Raw genomic sequence first — 18,608 nt, 5'->3', positions numbered from 1 at the left:
GGTTCATCGGGCAAGATGGACATCTATTGGTGAAACTGTAATTTGGTAAAAAAACGATCTTCAAGCTATTTAGATTTCTCCCTTTCATATTCACTGTTTTCACATTATGTCCAGAATCCTGTATGTATAGAGTAATCCCTCACTATAACGCGGTTCACCTTCTGCGGCTTCGCTGTTTCACTGATTTTTTTAGTGCATTTTTTAAAATGCTTTTTAAAAAAAAGTAAATTGTGTTCGGCATCCTGATTGGCTAAGGGACTGGGCATGTAATGCTTAGGGCACCAAACTGATGAAGCATAACATTAAAACATGAGGACTATGGGCTTTGTATTCCTTAAATCGTAAGACCTTAGTGCAATTGATCATTCTGTTTATTGTCCAAGGCTTGAGATTACCTCTCAGGGACTGTTGAAAGGAGGTTGGCTGGATTTCGGAGCGTTATGTCAAAGTACTGGATGCCCCATTGCATAAGACTGAGAATCAAGCAGGCATCCAGTATTCTGAACAAGAGTGGTACAAAAAAGAAAGTCACTTCGGCGGCTCCTGATTTAAATGAGACCATTGAAGCGGTTGTTACATGCGCCCTCACAATTGCTGCTCCGGCACCTAAATAACAGTTTTTGAAGTTATGGATGACAAAAGAAATAAAATGCCCACACATGAAATACAACCACAGGGTGTTTATTGAATACATATTGAACAACTTTAAACCTCCCTCAAATGTTTGTTCATCTATTCCCAAGAAGCTGAAAGGCAACGTGATAATTGCACATGACTAATTTGATGTTTTTCTATGGGTTGGCTTTCAAACCAATCTACTAATAAAGTTCAAGACTAAAAATACTAAAGGCATTATGAAATTCAGTATTAAAACACACACACATATGCATACACAATTAGGTTATTGGTTGGAGTTGGATTTGCACATTCCCCCAGTGTTTGTTCACGTTGGGGAAGCTGAAGACGCAAACGTGTACACGGTGAATGAAGGTGTGAATAGTTGTTTGACCCTGTCTTGATCAGGGAATACCAAGGTGATAGATTCTGACACAAGGTGCCCAAAGTCAGCCCAGACAGGCTCCGGCTCACGCCATGACTTTGAATGGGAAAAGTGGTTGAAAATGGATGGACGGATGACAAAATGAGTCAAATTCCAATAACCGTGGAACACATTTTGATACGGCATATTGGTCAACTTTACCAACACATTATTTGTATCACACCATATTTTTTTTACATGTATTGTTTGGATGCAGAGTATGACAGTATGCTTGTAATTTCCCCTTTTGTCATGCTTCTTCCTGGCCACAACCTTATGTGAAGAGCAGGGCAGAGGCAAACAAGAAAGAAAGAAATAGTTTATAGATTTTAAAATGCCATATAATAGCAAAAGTATTTTAGGATGAACTCCTTGTTATTCGTGCACTATAAAATAAATAAATAAAACGAGGAATAGATTACAGCAAACCCGCGGCTTTATTATTATTTTTGCATTTTTATGGTAATCCAGATTTGTTGCTGTTCCTCTAGTGCAATTCTGAACTTAGTAAAATGAGTGTCAATCAATCAAATTAAGGCAACGCCATTAAGAAAAATAAGTATAGCAGACCATCGCTATTCACAGTGTATAGGGAACGGCCAGCCCGTGAAACGTGAAAATGTTGATGCCATTTATGAATGCATTGAGAGAGAAAAAAGATCTTTTAACACCACTCAAAAAAAAACCCTCCAACAAAAAAACGTTTCCTGAAATGCGAAAAACAAATTCAAGATAAAAATCTGCGATTTTCCACAGATGCCGCAGCGTGAGGATGCAGGGGTCCACTATACCAGTTGTAAAATCAATTGATGCTCGACCTTTGTTTTTAATTATGAGAGAAAGGTTTTAAATCATTCTGCTTAAGTTCAACCTCTTCCAGTATAGTGTAATAAATGTGACAAAGTTTTACATAAGAGCTGATAGAAGCTGACAGGATTACAGTCAGGGGGATATATGACATTGTTAACTGCGAGCTTTGGTGGCCAACCCTTTCATCGCTGTCGGGAACTTTATATCAACCTATCAGCATTAAAATAGTTGCAATAAAATAAAACACATTACACCAGCATTTTTAAATTGTTCATAATTATTATTTAAAAAAACAGGGGGCAATTAAAGGAAACATTTTGTACAACTCCCCTGACAATAGATAAAGATACACAGTAAATTAATAAATTAATAAATAAAAGTTTTCCACTGACTGGTGATAAATTTACATCTCAGATAGTGTTGATAATTACAAGTCACGGATGGTGTAGTGCAGGGGTGCCCAAACTTTTTGGACCGAAGATCTACTTTTCGATCAACTAACCTCCCGGGATCTACCCTTAAAAACTGTGAAAACAGTTTGTTTTATTCAGGATTGCTACTGATAAAAGCAGGAGGCTGTAATTAATTTCATTACATTTGTTAAAATTAAATATTTTATTTTTAGAAAGGGGGCGGCCCGGTAGTCCAGTGGTTAGCATGTCGGCTTCACAGTGCAGAGGTACTGGGTTCGATTCCAGCTCCGGCCTCCCTGTGTGGAGTTTGCATGTTCTCCCCAGGCCTGCGTGGGTTTTCTCCGGGTGCTCCGGTTTCCTCCCACATTCCAAAAACATGCGTGGCAGGCTGATTGAACACTCTAAATTGTCCCTAGGTTTGAGTGTCAGCGTGGATGGTTGTTCGTCTCTGTGTGCCCTGTGATTGGCTGGCAACCGATTCAGGGTGTCCCCCGTCTACTGCCCGGAGAATGCTGGGATAGGCTCCAGCACCCCCCGCGACCCTGGTGAGGATCAAGCGGCTCGGAAGATGAATGAATGAATGAATGAATTTTTAGAAAGGGAGATGATATGAGCAAATCGTATTTGCTTGTTCGATTAGCTATGCCTGCGCACAGAGAACACAGAGCATGTGCAGCCATTAGTCAGTCGTAGTGTTGGAAAGGAATAAAAAACGTTATAATGTCACTTTTTGGTGATGTCAATCTTTTGATCTGCCTCAACAATGTAATGGATTTAAAATGAAGATAGTGGTTTTCTCAGCAATTTTAGATGAGATTAAAATATAGATTAATTATATCAATTCATTACAGATCCTAATTAATCAATCCCACCATTTTTTTAATCTCTTGACAGCACTAAATACAAATATCCTCCTGACTACCGGTAGTTCAAATTTGTCCTCTGTAGAGGACATTTGTGAACCTAAATATCTCCCACCCAGTGCATCCAATTGCATTAACTAATTTTGCTATTCTAAAGAGGACAATCAGTGCTTTCCAATGATATCTAATTTGTAGGGGTTAGAAAAAGTAAGAAAATGGCTTCCCTAAGTGCAAGCACTTTTTATGGGACGAGGAAAAGTAATACTTTTTGTCAAACACATTTTGTCTTGAAATGTTGTTGCCATTTTAATTATAAGACTTATGAACATGTTAAAGTGTTGTTTGAGTTGTTTTAAGTGTACTTGAGCATGTTTAAAAAATGTAGTGGGATTTCAAAAATCTCTTTTCGGAGTAGTCCAATTACTTCACATAGATTGGGGAATTTCAAAATAAATGTGATTGGACAACATTTTTTTTCCTGGTAGTCAGAAGGATATAAAAGGGGAGGGCGGAAGCATACTAATTTGGAGCCTGATGTATTGTCAGATGTTTGTCACTAAATTCTGCTGTTGAATATGTTCTCGGTTTGAATCAATGTGCTGCTGCATTTTCATGGTATCACCCAAAGCAGACAGCCTATCATTCTTTCTCAGGGACTCCTAAGAGGCAGCATTCACACCTTTTCATTGTAATGAACAAGCGTGAGTTTCCATGTCAAGCAACAGGTTCAGTGGCAGCCATTGATGAGCTCTTTGAGGCCCATTCATGAATTTGCTCTGTCCAACAGTTCTCCCCAAACTCACATTTTCACTTTTCTGCAACCATTTCCCACATTGACATTGCAGAAATATAGTCTGCAAGTTGTGGGCAAGAATTGTACATTAGAGCACTCAGTGAAATGTTTTCTTTGCAAAAGTGGCCATACAAAACCAATTAGCCTTAAAATTATCATGCAAAGGAATTGACCAGGAGAAAGCAAGATTTTGTCTTTGTCATCATGTCGAGTGAATGACATGGCAGTCTTTGTTGGATCAGATTGTTTTCTTTTGTTTTAAAGATGATATTATATTCTAGGCACGTCGTAATGGCTAACTTATTCCACACACAAATATAATAAATGCTTTTAATATAACTATGAATGTTTGTGTTTTTCCATGATCACAACAATTCAGTAATTTTGCAAAATAATAATATTAAAGGGGAGGAATGTTGGCACTATTAGACTGTCGCCGCTTGACAGCCCCAGGGCACTTGTGTTTTTTGCGCTTGTGAGGGCACAGCCCCATTTTGTTCGGCGCTGTTGGACAGTCTGCGTTGATGCAGCTAGATGGATTCTAGTCATTTTAATGACCTTCTCAATTTGTTTTTTTTTCTGTTAGGATGAAAGTGACATGGAGTCCATCAGTAAAATCTGTGTGAATCAACTGTGTTGTGTCACTCAGCTTCATCCATCCAGAATTGGGAGGGAAAGTGGTGATGTACAAGTTGGCCAGCCTGTGTTTGGCATTTTGCCTTGTTTTTGATTTGTTGATTCTCTTCACTTAGTCTACAAGTGCGCACGAAAAAACATATTACATTTTATTCAGTGTGTACTGGTCAAGCTAGAAAATGGTAGTCGGGCACCAAAAAAGCAAACGTTTAAAGATCATCCAAATGGCAATCTACAGTCAGCACTACTCATCCCAGGTGCCTTGTCAAAAGCAACACGAACGTGTGTTGATAAAGATCTATTTGCATCGATGCTGTTCATTTTACAGAGGTAAAGGGACTTAAAGGGAGTTGTTTGGCAGAGTTTCAGAGTCTGAGTGTGTATCAATGTATTTTATCCAATATTTTTCAGTTACATATTTTATTTATTTATTTTTTTTGTAACCAAGCAGGCCAAGAAATGTGTAACATGTTGATGATAGAACGTTTCTCTCACAGAAACATCCGAGGCTATATAGCATGCCTCATAGCACCAAAAATGTGGCAGCTCATTTAATGGCTCGATTACCTATTTTGAACCTCAAGCCCCATTTCTTGTCGGAAAGAAATTATACATTTGGGAGGTGTTTCTGTGGTCGTTTAGCAGTCTACGTGCATTTCCATCAATGCAAGCAGCCCACCAGGGTTCAAAGAGCTAAGTCTGGCTGGATCCCCATAGAATTGGGATTTGCCTCCTGGTTGTGGTTACATTAACTTAGCTTGAATTGGAACTACCGGTAAATTGGGCAAGAATCTGAAAAGAAAATGTTAGAAATAATTAAGATAAGATAAGATAAGATAAGATAAGATAAGATAAGATAAGATAAGATAAGATAAGATACCCCTCCGTGAGTCGTCACCTTACCGTGGTGGAGGGGTTTGTGTGTCCCAATGATCCTAGAAGCTAAGTTGTCTGGGGCTTTATGCCCCTGGCAGGGTCACCCATGGCAAACAGGTTCTAGGTGAGGGGCCAGACAAATCACGGCTCAAAGGCCCCAATGATGATTACGATAAATGGATCTCGGTTTCCCTTGCCCGGACGCGGGTCACCGGGGCCCCCCTCTGGAGCCAGGCCTGGAGGTGGGGCTCGTCTGGCAAGTGCCTGGTGGCCGGGCCTACACCCATGGGGCCCGGCCGGGCACAGCCCGAAGAGGCAACGTGGGTCCCCCTTCCCATGGGCTCACCACCCATGAGAGGGGCCAAAGGGGTCGGGTGCAATGTGAGCTGGGCGGCAGCCAAAGGTGGGGACCCTAGCGGTCCGATCCTCGGCTGCAGAAGCTAGCTCTTGGGACATGGAATGTCACCTCTCTGGCAGGGAAGGAGCCCGAGCTGGTGTGTGAGGCAGAGAATTTCCGACTGGATATAGTCGGACTTGCCTCCACACACAGCCTGGGTTCTGGTACCAGTTCTCTCGAGAGGGGTTGGACTCTCTTCCACTCTGGAGTTGCTCACGGTGAGAGGCGCAGAGCAGGTGTGGGCATCCTCATTGCCCCCCCGGCTCAGTGCCTGTACATTGGGGTTCACACCAGTAGACGAGAGGGTTGCCTCCCTCCGCCTTCGGGTGGGTGGACGGGTCCTGACTGTTGTTTGTGCATATGCACCAAACAGCAGCTCAGCATACCCACCCTTTTTGGAGTCCCTGGAGGGTGTGCTGGAGAGTACTCCTGCTGGGGACTCCCTTGTTCTGCTGGGGGACTTCAATGCTCACGTGGGCAATGACAGTGAGACCTGGAGGGGCGTGATTGGGAGGAACGGCCCCCCCGATCAGAACCCGAGTGGTGTTTTGTTATTGGACTTCTGTGCTCGTCACGGATTGTCCATAACGAACACCTTGTTCAAACATAAGAGTGTCCATATGTGCACTTGGCACCAGGACACCCTAGGCCGCAGTTCGATGATCGACTTTGTAGTTGTATCATCGGATTTGCGGCCGCATGTTCTGGACACTCGGGTGAAGAGAGGGGCGGAGCTGTCAACTGATCACCACCTGGTGGTGAGTAGGCTCCGATGGTGGGGGAAGATGCCGGTCCGTCCTGGCAGACCCAAACGTATTGTGAGGGTTTGTTGGGAGCGTCTGGCGGAATCCCCTGTCAGAAGGAGTTTCAACTCCCACCTCCGACAGAGCTTTTCCCATGTTCCGGGGGAGGCGGGGGACATTGAGCCCGAGTGGACTCTGAGTGTTCCGTGCCTCTATTGTTGAGGCGGCCAATCTGAGTTGTGGCCGTAAGGTGGTTGGTGCCTGTCGTGGCGGCAACCCCCGTACTCGCTGGTGGTCACCAGCAGTAAGGGATGCCGTCAAGCTGAAGAAGGAGTCCTATCGAGCCTTTATGGCCTGTGGGACCCCAGAGGCAGCTGACGGGTATCGATTGGCCAAGCGGGCCGCGGCTTCGGTGGTCGCCGAGGCAAAAACCCGACATCGCGTGGACAACAGGGAGAGTGCCTCTGGATTCCAACTACAGAGGGATCACACTCCTCAGCCTCCCTGGTAAGGTCTATTCAGGGGTACTGGAGAGGAGGGTCCGTCAGGAAGTCGAGCCTCAGATTGAGGAGGAGCAGTGTGGTTTTCGTCCCGGCCGTGGAACAGTGGACCAGCTCTACACCCTTAGCAGGGTCCTTGAGGGTATGTGGGAATTCGCCCAACCAGTCTACATGTGTTTTGTGGACTTGGAGAAGGCGTTTGACCGTGTCCCTCGGGGAGTTCTGTGGGGGGTGCTTCGTGGGTATGGGGTACCGAACCCCCTGATACGGGCTGTTCGGTCACTATACCACCGATGTCAGAGTTTGGTTCGCATTGCCGCCAGTAAGTCGGAATCGTTTCCAGTGGAGGTAGGACTCCGCCAAGGCTGCCCTTTGTCGCCGATTCTGTTCATAACCTTTATGGACAGAATTTCTAGGCGCAGCCGAAGCGTTGAGGGGGTCCGTTTTGGGGGCCTCAGTATTGCATCCCTGCTTTTTTGCAGATGATGTGGTGCTGTTGGCTCCTTCAAACGGGGCTCTCCAACTCTCACTGGAGCGTTTCGCAGCCGAGTGTGAAGCGGTTGGGATGAAAATCAGCACCTCCAAATCTGAAACCATGGTCCTCAGTCGGAAAAGGGTGGAGTGCCCCCTCCGGGTCGGGGAGGAGATCTTACCCCAAGTGGAGGAGTTCAAGTATCTTGGGGTCTTGTTCACGAGTGGGCGTAGGAGGGAGCGGGAGATCGACAGGCGGATCGGTGCAGCGTCTGCTGTGATGCGGACGTTGTATCGGTCTGGCGTGGTGAAGAAGGAGCTGAGCCAAAAGGCGAAGCTCTCAATTTACCGGTCGATCTACGTCCCAACCCTCACCTATGGTCACGAGCTATGGGTCGTGACCGAAAGAACGAGATCCCGGATACAAGCGGCTGAAATGAGTTTTCTCCGCAGGGTGTCCGGGCTCTCCCTAAGAGATAAGGTGAGAAGCTCGGTCATCTGGGAGGGGCTCAGAGTCGAGCCGCTTCTCCTCCACATCGAGAGGAGCCAGATGAGGTGGCTTGGGCATCTGATTCGGATGCCTCCTGAGCGCCTCCCCGGTGAGGTGTTCCGGTCATGTCCCACCGGGAGGAGACCCCGAGGAAGACCCAGGACACGCTGGAGAGACTATGTCACCCAGCTTGCCTGGGAACGACTCGGGATCCCCCGGGGAGAGCTGGAAGAAGTAGCTAGGGAGAGGGAAGTCTGGGCTTCCCTGCTAAAGCTGTTGCCCCCGCGACCCGGCCCCGGATAAGCGGTAGATGATGGATGGATGGATGGATGGATGGATGGATGGATGGATGGAAGATAAGATATCCTTTATTCGTCCCACATGAATAAATTACCAGATCAATTTCATCTTGAATTTTTTGTTTAATAAAGGGCGAAGCTGACAGGCATGGCCCGACCTGCCATTGGGTCTTAATAACTTTAATCCAGTGCATAGGGCATATTCTCTATTTAAATCACAGTTCAATGGCTATGTTCAACGACACTTTCAAGCTTAACGATAAACATTTTCCTTGGCTGACTTCAATGTTCACTTTCAAGGAGAAAAAAAAACAGAGCAGCAATGATCGAATGCTTTTTTTTTTGTCGTTACATCCAGGAAGAAAAAAAAAACAATATTAAAATGAACAAATATTCCTTTTGGAGTTTTCATCTCAACATGGCGGCAACTTGAAAACCTCGAAATTAATGCATTTAAAGATGGTTTACTCCTCCATTCTTGAGTCCACAAAATGTGAAATTGATGACATGTGAAAGTCATACAAAATGATACATTATGTTTAATGAGTCACTGACAGATTTAGCTACTGTTTTGTTCAAGATGTTTACTTAACGTTGCAAACTTTCTCCCAAATACTTTTATTTCAGCCATACTGCTTCAAGGCCAATTGCAGCACTTGCAGGAGTCCATGTAAATGAGACCAGGCTGGCAGTGGTGCTTGTAGGTGTTTCCTCTGAAGCACTGGAAGTAGGTGGTGCTGTCAACTGGGTTCGGGTACAGGCCATCAGGGCGGCCATGACAGAAACTGGCAATAGGGTCCCTGGTGGTTGTCGGAGCTGGGGTGGTGGTAGACTTAGGGGGAAAGCCTGCAGAGTCAGACACATAAATTGCTTTATAAATAACTCAATTTTACCAAAACAGTCCTGGCGAGTTGACAACTTGACTGCTGTCACATGTCCTGGAACACTGATATGGAAACAATATTCACCCATTGACATCCTGAGGTGGTTGATGAGTGGATATGAGCCAGCTGAACAGAAGGATCCACCAAAGTCATCCATGTCAAGAGTCCACACGTGAGCACCTCCCAGGTTCCTGCCTGTCATCCACTCAACCTAAAATAGGATTAATGTCAAAATCACTGTTTGAGAGCTAAAATCAATGTCTCTGCATGAAGGAATTAAATATTAGATCACAGGACATACCTCTGGCCTACTGATTGACAGGAGTGTAATTAACTACTGTTATGACTGAGACACAAATAGCTTGTATTTTCACACATCGCGAGAGGTATGCGCAGCTCCAACAATGACAGCCTCTTTTGTTATGTACAACAATGAATATGAAGAAGTAGGGCTGGAAGATTAATCCAAATTTAAATAATGATTTCGACTTTCGATCTCTTAAACGTTATAATCGAAGGAAATCGATAATGTATAGAATGGCGCGGTGCGTTTATAAATTTCCGACGTTAGGAAAGTACCCTGAATGCATCATATTGCTTGCATAGGAAAGGGTACAGTGTATGCATGTGCTTCTACCGTCTATGAGCGTGCTTTGAGCGGTTTAATGACACCCTAGTTGGGGTTTGCCGTAAAACTAAACACAGAACAAAAATAATTACACACAATGTAACTGTAAATTAAAAAACATACTTCGTTTTTAAAAGATCGCTAGCGCTAATGCTAAAGTCAACGGAGGATCCGATTCATGCTAACAGGAAATTAGCATCGAATTCATGAGTGATATATCTTCAAATAACCAATAGCCACACACAAATCCTGTGGAAACGCAAGCGCACAGGTAAAATAACACTACTCTTAAGGCACAATCCCAATTCCCAAATCGTTGGAAAATGAGCAAGATGAATACAGTTCAATTAAATAACAACTTCTTCTATTCTTGTTCTAGTGTATACTAAATCCATACACGTCCGGCACTAGGCTGCCCCTATGAGGCCAAAACACGTATGAACAGCTGGTATTTGGTTTTGTTTTGTTTGTTTGTTCCAATTGCTATTATTGTGGTATACAGTACTCTAATTTACTTTCTTACTAATTTCTTTTTTGTTGTCCTTTAAAATATATTCATTTTTTATTTGTGACATTTTCATTCAAGGAATTTTGCTTTCCCCAAAATTTAAGGATACAAAGATCCAAGGACTTTTTTTGTCTTACCAACACACATTAACACGTGTGAAAACGTGTAAAAAAAAGTAAGTCCCAAGACTTGTGAAAATAAATATGATAAAGAGATCAGGGTAATAAGACTTGGTTGAATTTTACATCATATTTACAAGGCCATTTTGTACTTGACAAATCGTCTTCAAGAATTAAGTGTTCAAAATTCAGGGATGAATGGACATGAGGCATTGTTGATAGCTTAAATAGTTGAGTTTTAGTAGTTGAATTAACACTAAAGTTTGAAATCACAGAATAGCCGTTTATATTATCATGATTTGTTTTTTCCATCATCATCCAGCCCTACGAAGAAGGATGCCACTTGCATGATGTGATGTCTCCATACCCGATTACCAATCGCCCTGCTAGTAGTGCATTTGCCCATGACCCTCACCATGAAAGGCTTTCCAGAAAATGGTGCTTTCGTTACCTTGGATGAAAAGCTGCTCTGGTCATCATAGCCAACCCAAGCACTGCCAAAGGTGGCATATGGAACGCTCTGTTCAGCAATCCATTCAACTGAAGCACTGGAGATGAAGTCACAGACCTGAGACAAAGGAAAAGTGAAATCCCAAATCAGCTCCTTGTTCATTGGCCTCCATTCACACCTTAACTTTTTTTTCATTTTGGACTACACATCTTACAAGTTCAAGTTGTATTAGTAACAAAAATAAATGACAGACTATCAAACCAACATTCCGCTTTTTGACGAAGTTCATATTTTGGGGTCTACAATTTCTGACCTCATAGAAAGCCCAGAAACCAGCCGTGCGAGTGTATGGCCCGGCGTCAGCTGCTCCGTTTGACGGTGCTCCCAAGCCAGTAGCACCAGTGCGAAGGCGGTACGTTCTTCCATATGAAGGGAAACCCAAGAGTAGCTTCTCTGCTGGTGCTCCCATATCCAGCCAATGGAACACAGAGGAGTTCTACAATTTTGAAATGGACATGCATTTTGAGTCTGAGTTTTTCACTGTTTTGATTGTCCCAGAATCGCAACTTTGAATCAATAGCCCACAAAGGAGAATTATTCTCGATATTCTGAATATAAAGTTGTACGACTGCAAAAATAAAGTAAAATGTCTTGAAATTCTTGCCAAGTTACACGTCAATGTTCCACATCAGCAATGAAATCAGTGCATGGAAAGTCTTTCGCTGCTGTTCTTCTATTGATGGATATGCTTGTGAGAATTCAATCATAAACATATTCATTTTCTAAGTAATTATCTATTGAAGAATGAAAAAATTACAACCATGTTCTCTTAAGACGACAATTTTGTTCTCATCATACTCTTGGGTTTGTTTCTTGTCAAAATTTAGATGTTATCCTTCGATTGTGACTTTATTTGCTTGACACTTTGCAGTGATTCTTGTAATTTCATTTTTTTTTCTCCTTGTCCTTCTAAGCCACCTGGAGTAATTTATATTATTCATATTGTTGATGAATTGTCAATTTGTTGTCCAACCTCATAATTATACACTATTCAATGAAATAAAAATAATACAAGCCAAGATAAACATCTTCACCATTACTTCTCCTCAGCATGTACATGTTTTGTATGTACAGAGCACCGACTCATTAATTACAGTTTTTGTTGTGAAAGGAAAGTCATTCGACTGTTTCCATCGCGACTTCTAAATATTTAAAATTTTCATCAATTAAACTGAGTTGAGTCTCCATTTTCACTTCTCACCCCAGTAATTGAAGAAATGTGTTAAGAATCTAACCAAACTCATCCTTTCACATTGTGCCACAATCAGCTCATATTCCTTTTGTTATTTATTGACGATATTCATGAAAGCACCTCTAGGGAGAAATTCACTCCAATGTACACTTGAGGGTTACGCGCCACGCGCAGAAACGGATCACACACATGCGGCAAAGAGAATGAGAGTAAAAGAGGCGCACAAGAGTGCTGTGTGTTTCTTACGATATTATGATGAATGTGTGATCCTGAGTCCACAGAACTTGGGTATAGAGGACTGTTGTGTCCAGTTGCTGCCTCCCAGTGTCCATGGAAGTCATAGGTCATGAGGTTGAGGAAGTCAAAATGTCTGTGGGTGTCACAAACATTTTTTTTTCTTTCAATGCACACCAGAAGATTTCCCCTTCATATGTCCCCTTTCAGAGACAGCAGTTACTACAGTGGACACAGCTTATCATGTTATCAGGTTGCAATATGCATGAAAGGGTTAAAATACATGTCTCAGTTTGTGTGCCTTCCTTATTCCTATTAATGCGTTTCATGAATTCATTTCATGATCATGTATCATTTGAAAAGACCGCCCGTTGTGAACAGCGTGATCCAGTCGAGTGAGGCGAGTGCCTTGAAACTTACTGCGCAATCAGGTTGACCTCGTAAGATCTTTCGATAGTGGCGCGGATTGAAGCAACATTGGCTGACAGCAGGAGCTGAGTCTTTCTGGAGTTTCTGGCATCTTCTTCAAAAGCCGCAACCAATTCCTAGACAAGAAACCCGCAGAACAAATCAAATCACCCGCATCACTTATAGGCCCCCGTTTATTTATCTATGTTTTACTACCAGTACTACTACTGGCCTACCAAACATTGGACTGTGGACTATTCTAACATTTAGTTAAAAAAAAGAAGGCAAGTCATCATAATTATTCATTAAAGTGAAAAATAACAGAATAAATTAACTACAAACAAGAGTGCATGTTTAATACTTGATTGCACCATAACATGAGCGTTTTGGTTCAGGTTTCATCAGATTTTTTTGCAAAAGATTAGGAAATGGGTTTGCGTTCGCTTTGCATTTAGCAGCCAACAATGTTCATTTCACAAAGACATAGTACTGTAGTGAAGTGCTATTATACATTTCTTTATCCTTCCGAAATGTACTTGTTGAAAGTAAACAGCTACAGATGCTAACCTTGGCTAGCAAAGTGAATCTCTGCTTGTCCTGCAGTGGGCTACCGTTGTGTGCCGGATATTCCCAAGCCAAGTTCAGCCCATCAAAGTTATGAGTTCGCAGGAAGCTGATGGCCGACTTTATGAAGGCGGCACGAGTCTCTGGCTTGGCAACCATGGCAATGAATCTGGTGGCGCACCAAAAGAAAACAATGACAGTGGGCAAGGAATATTGGTTGTGTTTTAAAGGATGTCGTGGATTTTGTCCAACGGTACTTACGGGCTCATTCCATTGACTGTGCCTCCAACTGACAGCAGAGTCTTCAGTGCCGGATTACTAAGAGATGATAATACATACAATATTAACTGAGAATTTTCAGGAATTAAAATGAGTGGCCTACTCAGAATTTAAAGCACATGCTACAATTGTAAAAATAAACATCATACTGCACAGATAATAAGTATGATTTATAATCTCTTGTAACAATTCTAATTGTTATTATAGATGTATATGAAAATGTATAGAGATTTAGATGAAAGCCGTGGGAAGCCCACAATGCGGCAGCTCACATGTCCTTGAGGCCGTTGAGTCTGGCGTACTGTTGCTCATCATTCCACTCAACGGTGGCGATTTGGTTGAAACTGTTGATGGTGGCAAGCGTGTAGATGACGTGTGTGCACAGGAAAGGGTCAATGTTGTCTGGGGTGAACTTGCCACTGCCAGGCCTATACTGGGCCCAGTTGGTCATGTGACACACCAACTTATTGGAAGAAGCTGAGGGAAGACAGGAGAGAGAACAGAGAGGTTATCTTTTCCCTGAAAAGCGGTTCCATCAATTGGTCTTTAGAGGTTTTCCTCTAGCAAAAATAAAAACACTTTATAGTATAAAAATAAACAGGTGAAATGCAATGAGTGGTTGAGTCTGTAATAGAGACATGCAGGTGTCATCATACATTCATCCAACCACCCATCCATTTTCTGATCTGATTATACTCACAAGGGTCGCGGGGCATGCTTGGTGTTTAAAAATTTGAATGGGGAATTTGTGACCCCCTGGAGAGGCACCCATGATCTGTATATAACTCAGCATGTATTGTATTGTACTGTTGAAGTATTAGGAGAGATGTGTGGTGATGTATTGAAGCAGGAAGTGCACATGTTTTGAATGAATGTGAATAGTGGGTTTTTTGATGAGCCACAGTGAGAGTACACTATTTTAGATTGTATTTTGCTGTATTTTTCAGTCTATTACTTAAAATGCAACTTCCCATGGTAGTAATAAATAAATAAATAATAAGTAGTAATGCATCCAGGAACGGAAAATTGACACATTATGAGTATGGCTGGGTTTTATTTCTTCATGATCGCCAAACGCACACTCATTGTACACCTGTAGGTTAGATATCTGGGGAAAATTGTTCCCCGCTTGAAATCAGAAAGCAAAATGTGGCCTGCACTTACAGTACGTAAAAGTAATTAAGTTCATTTGTCAATTCATTTGACATATTACTACGTGTAGATTCATTTGCCATATACACACTACCGGTACATATAATCTAAATTATAAGTACAGTAAAATACTGTCAAAACTGTATTTTTTTAATTACTCGGACTGTATTTTACTGTCAGAAGTGATCCAGTAAAATATATTGTACAATACAATGTACATCTGAAAAATTACTTAGATTGGCCTATTCTCTGTGAATCCTGGTAGTCACAAAGAGTTATTATAGATATTATACCCATCCATGTCACGTGTTGATAACAAACAAGACAGTCACTAAACAGATTACCGCGACTAACCTTACTCAAGGTGCAAACAAAATGACAGCTAGTATGTAAAACACATTCGCTGTTACAGTATGACTATGGAGGAGGAACAGTAAGGTGCAAGGCTCCATTCAAGCTAGAAAAGCCACGGAAATGAGTATAAAAGTGTGGCAACTGAACCATACAGAATGCTCATTTTACCCATTTTATGTAAAATATGTAGTAATTGTATCTCAACACAGCACTACAGTGAAACAATAAGACAATTTTATTTTAAGAAAAAATAAAAAAACAAATACAGCTTTCATTTTTGTTCTGAATATGGATCTAAGTGTACGGTGAGCATAGACTCATTTTCGACTGACGAGTTAAAACATTTCGCCATGCAAACTGCTTACCTATGTGCAGAGTGAGGAGAACACTCAGAGCTGCCAAAACAAAAGGAAACAGGACGGATTAATATGTGAAAAGGATAATTTGGTTAATGGAAGCGCAGCACATTTTCATTTTACAGTAGAATGGTACCTCTACTTACGAAATGAATTGTTTCTGGAAGAAATTTCTTAACTAGAATATTTTATTAGTGATGTGTTTTACATGTAAATCCGATCCACTTTTTCTGGGTGATTCACATTTACGTAGAGCTATCAGAACGCTTCATGGGCCGACGGGCGTAAGACAAGGACGCTGCATACACACATATCTATCTATACCAGTGGTGGGCAAACCACGGCCCGTGGGCTGGATCCGGCCCGTTGGTCTTTTTAATCCGGCCCGCCGAAGATTGGTGCACAATTAAGGTTTGATTGCATTCATTTCGTTTGGACTTGTAATGACAGGTATTTTAATACCAGGTAGCGCAGTTACTTCAAGTTTCAGAGCACAGGGAGGGAGGGGAAGATGAAGAAAGAGGGAGAGAGTAATGTCCATGGAAGGGAAAGTGATATGTATCTGATTAAACGAAGCGGGTAACAAAGTACGAAACATTCAGGAGACACCTAGAGTCGGAAAGACTCAAATCTATGAGACTTTGAAAAACAAGGAAGGGATTCTTACTCAGTCCGATTCTGGCCTATTTCAATGCTCAGAGTGAATTGCTTGTGGCTCCAGTAAATGAACATTTCCTAGAATGGTTTGATTGTTATCATGTTAAAAACTTTCCACAAACTGGACCGCTAATAAGAGTCGGAGAGCAGTCAAATGTGCAGAGCGTGAACAACAGGAGGCTCAGTACACATCTTTGAGGAGAACCGGTGCTGAGTGTGATGGCGGAGGAGAATATTACATTATTACTGGCATACAAATACATTGTGCTATCTTCTTTATTTTCTATTTCTATTTCTAACTTTTGGCTCGGCCCTCTAAAATATTTTCTACTTCTCATTGGGCCCCTCCGGGAAAATAATTGCCCACCCCTGATCTATACACATCGACAAATTCGGTAGAGTCCCTCTTAGCCAATGGGATGCCAGGATGGTGATCTGTAATAGCCAATGGCAGAACAGCTATAAGTATGTTCCGTTCAGGAAACTCAGAGTTGCGATGAGCAGCCCATGCTGTATTTTTACCTTTTGTATCTTTAAATTTCTTTCGTAACAAGAGGCAATATTTTCCTGTTGAGGCGTTTCATAACTTGGAAATCTCGTATGAGGAGAGGTTCGGAAGTAGAGGTACCACTGTACATGACAAAAAGATGCTCCCCAACAGAGAGGAGAAAAAAAAGTGCATTTCATTTGAAATCACAAAAAAGGACGACAGTAATGTTTCGTCATCTAAAAATAATGGAATTTCGACTGCACATTTTAATACGTTCTGTACAATAATAAACTACAGTCATTGTAATTTGTTTTTGGCCTGATCCTTTCAGTTATTTGAACCTGCAATTTAACCAAATATAGATATTTACCTATGAGGAGTTTCGCCATTGTGTTGTTAAAACAATCTGGTAGACCTATGAAACTAATTGAGAGAAAGAATTGTTAATGGCACACATACACACACACACATACGCACACACACACACACGCGCGCGCACACACACACACACACACACACACACACACAAATAACAAGAAAAACAAGAACTTTCTAAAAAACAAGCCGCCACAAACATTTGTGTTGATTTTTCGGGTTAACATTTAAACTGGAGAATATCCAGAACATGACTTCTCATTGATGTCGTTTAATTTGAGTTATCATCTTCAGATTTACAAATTCCATTTGACATCCTCAAGATATGATGAGCTTCTTACCTTCCTGAGAGGATCCGAAGAACCAGTGCCGAGTTTGTCCAGTTGTGTCATATTTATATTTGCTACTTAATGACTAATAGACGGTGACAAAGGGCAAATGATAAAGGCAGGTGGGCGTATTTTTTGAATGCATGTGACCCAACAGTGAGTTAAGGTCAGACAAAGCAATCCGTCATCATAATTGTTCAGAGGAAATGCATAAAGCATCATTGATGTCATTATCATGAAGCGACCGTTCATAGCTGCGAAGAGCTGACAACATACTCTTTCGCAATGTATACACATTTGCTCAATGGTGACCATTGTAAGACTAGCATTGTCATCAAAAAATGTAGGTAACGTGAAGCACATGCACTGTGCTCGTCATATGCTGATCACGCACTATGCAGAGGGCAACGACAGCCCTGGGGAGGCAAAGTAAAGTTAATAAACATATGTAATACAAAAATAACAACGTAGGTTTATTTATGCGAAAACAGCTTAATCTCCTGTGCGTACCTCTCTTCGGTCTAGCTTTGGTGTCCCTCCACGGCAACCAAAAACCTGCTGTACCTCAAGAAATGCTAGTGGCGATGGCGTTATACAAGCTCACCAAAAACAATCCAAAACGCTGTTGTGGAAAAGTTGTGCCCAGCTCATTGATTTGCAACCACTAAATTTTCGAGAGGTTCATCGGGCAAGATGGACATCTATTGGTGAAACTGTAATTTGGTAAAAAAACGATCTTCAAGCTATTTAGATTTCTCCCTTTCATATTCACTGTTTTCACATTATGTCCAGAATCCTGTATGTATAGAGTAATCCCTCACTATAACGCGGTTCACCTTCTGCGGCTTCGCTGTTTCACTGATTTTTTTAGTGCATTTTTTAAAATGCTTTTTAAAAAAAAGTAAATTGTGTTCGGCATCCTGATTGGCTAAGGGACTGGGCATGTAATGCTTAGGGCACCAAACTGATGAAGCATAACATTAAAACATGAGGACTATGGGCTTTGTATTCCTTAAATCGTAAGACCTTAGTGCAATTGATCATTCTGTTTATTGTCCAAGGCTTGAGATTACCTCTCAGGGACTGTTGAAAGGAGGTTGGCTGGATTTCGGAGCGTTATGTCAAAGTACTGGATGCCCCATTGCATAAGACTGAGAATCAAGCAGGCATCCAGTATTCTGAACAAGAGTGGTACAAAAAAGAAAGTCACTTCGGCGGCTCCTGATTTAAATGAGACC

At 42.0% G+C, this 18,608-nt stretch overlaps 1 protein-coding gene across 1 annotated transcript; it reads right to left on the bottom strand.

Annotated features, from left to right (window-relative positions):
- Positions 1-8,433: 8,433 nt before the first annotated feature.
- On the bottom strand, positions 8,434-17,499 carry LOC127607094 (acidic mammalian chitinase-like). The gene is made up of 12 exons (XM_052075183.1): positions 17,383-17,499; positions 17,037-17,089; positions 15,529-15,558; positions 13,930-14,134; positions 13,640-13,696; positions 13,382-13,547; positions 12,827-12,951; positions 12,419-12,542; positions 11,234-11,416; positions 10,921-11,037; positions 9,299-9,425; positions 8,434-9,176 (listed from the first exon to the last, which is right to left on the bottom strand). The coding sequence occupies exons 2-12, from the start codon at positions 17,053-17,055 to the stop codon at positions 8,968-8,970; spliced, it is 1,362 nt and encodes a 453-aa protein (XP_051931143.1). The 5' UTR covers positions 17,056-17,089; positions 17,383-17,499; the 3' UTR covers positions 8,434-8,967.
- Between the last annotated feature and the right edge of the window lie 1,109 nt (positions 17,500-18,608).

The sequence above is a fragment of the Hippocampus zosterae genome, chromosome 9, assembly GCF_025434085.1.
Source record: "Hippocampus zosterae strain Florida chromosome 9, ASM2543408v3, whole genome shotgun sequence".
NCBI classification, from domain to species: Eukaryota; Metazoa; Chordata; class Actinopteri; order Syngnathiformes; family Syngnathidae; genus Hippocampus; species Hippocampus zosterae.
This window is presented reverse-complemented; position numbering and strand designations above follow the sequence as displayed.

Excerpts from the sequence above, each read along its gene's own strand:
- LOC127607094 (XM_052075183.1), bottom strand. Across the intron at positions 12,952-13,381 it reads GATTCACTTTGCTAGCCAAG|GAATTGGTTGCGGCTTTTGA; the intron begins GTTAGCATCTGT and ends TTTCTTGTCTAG. Across the intron at positions 9,177-9,298 it reads CCACCTCAGGATGTCAATGG|GCTTTCCCCCTAAGTCTACC; the intron begins GTGAATATTGTT and ends CTGACTCTGCAG.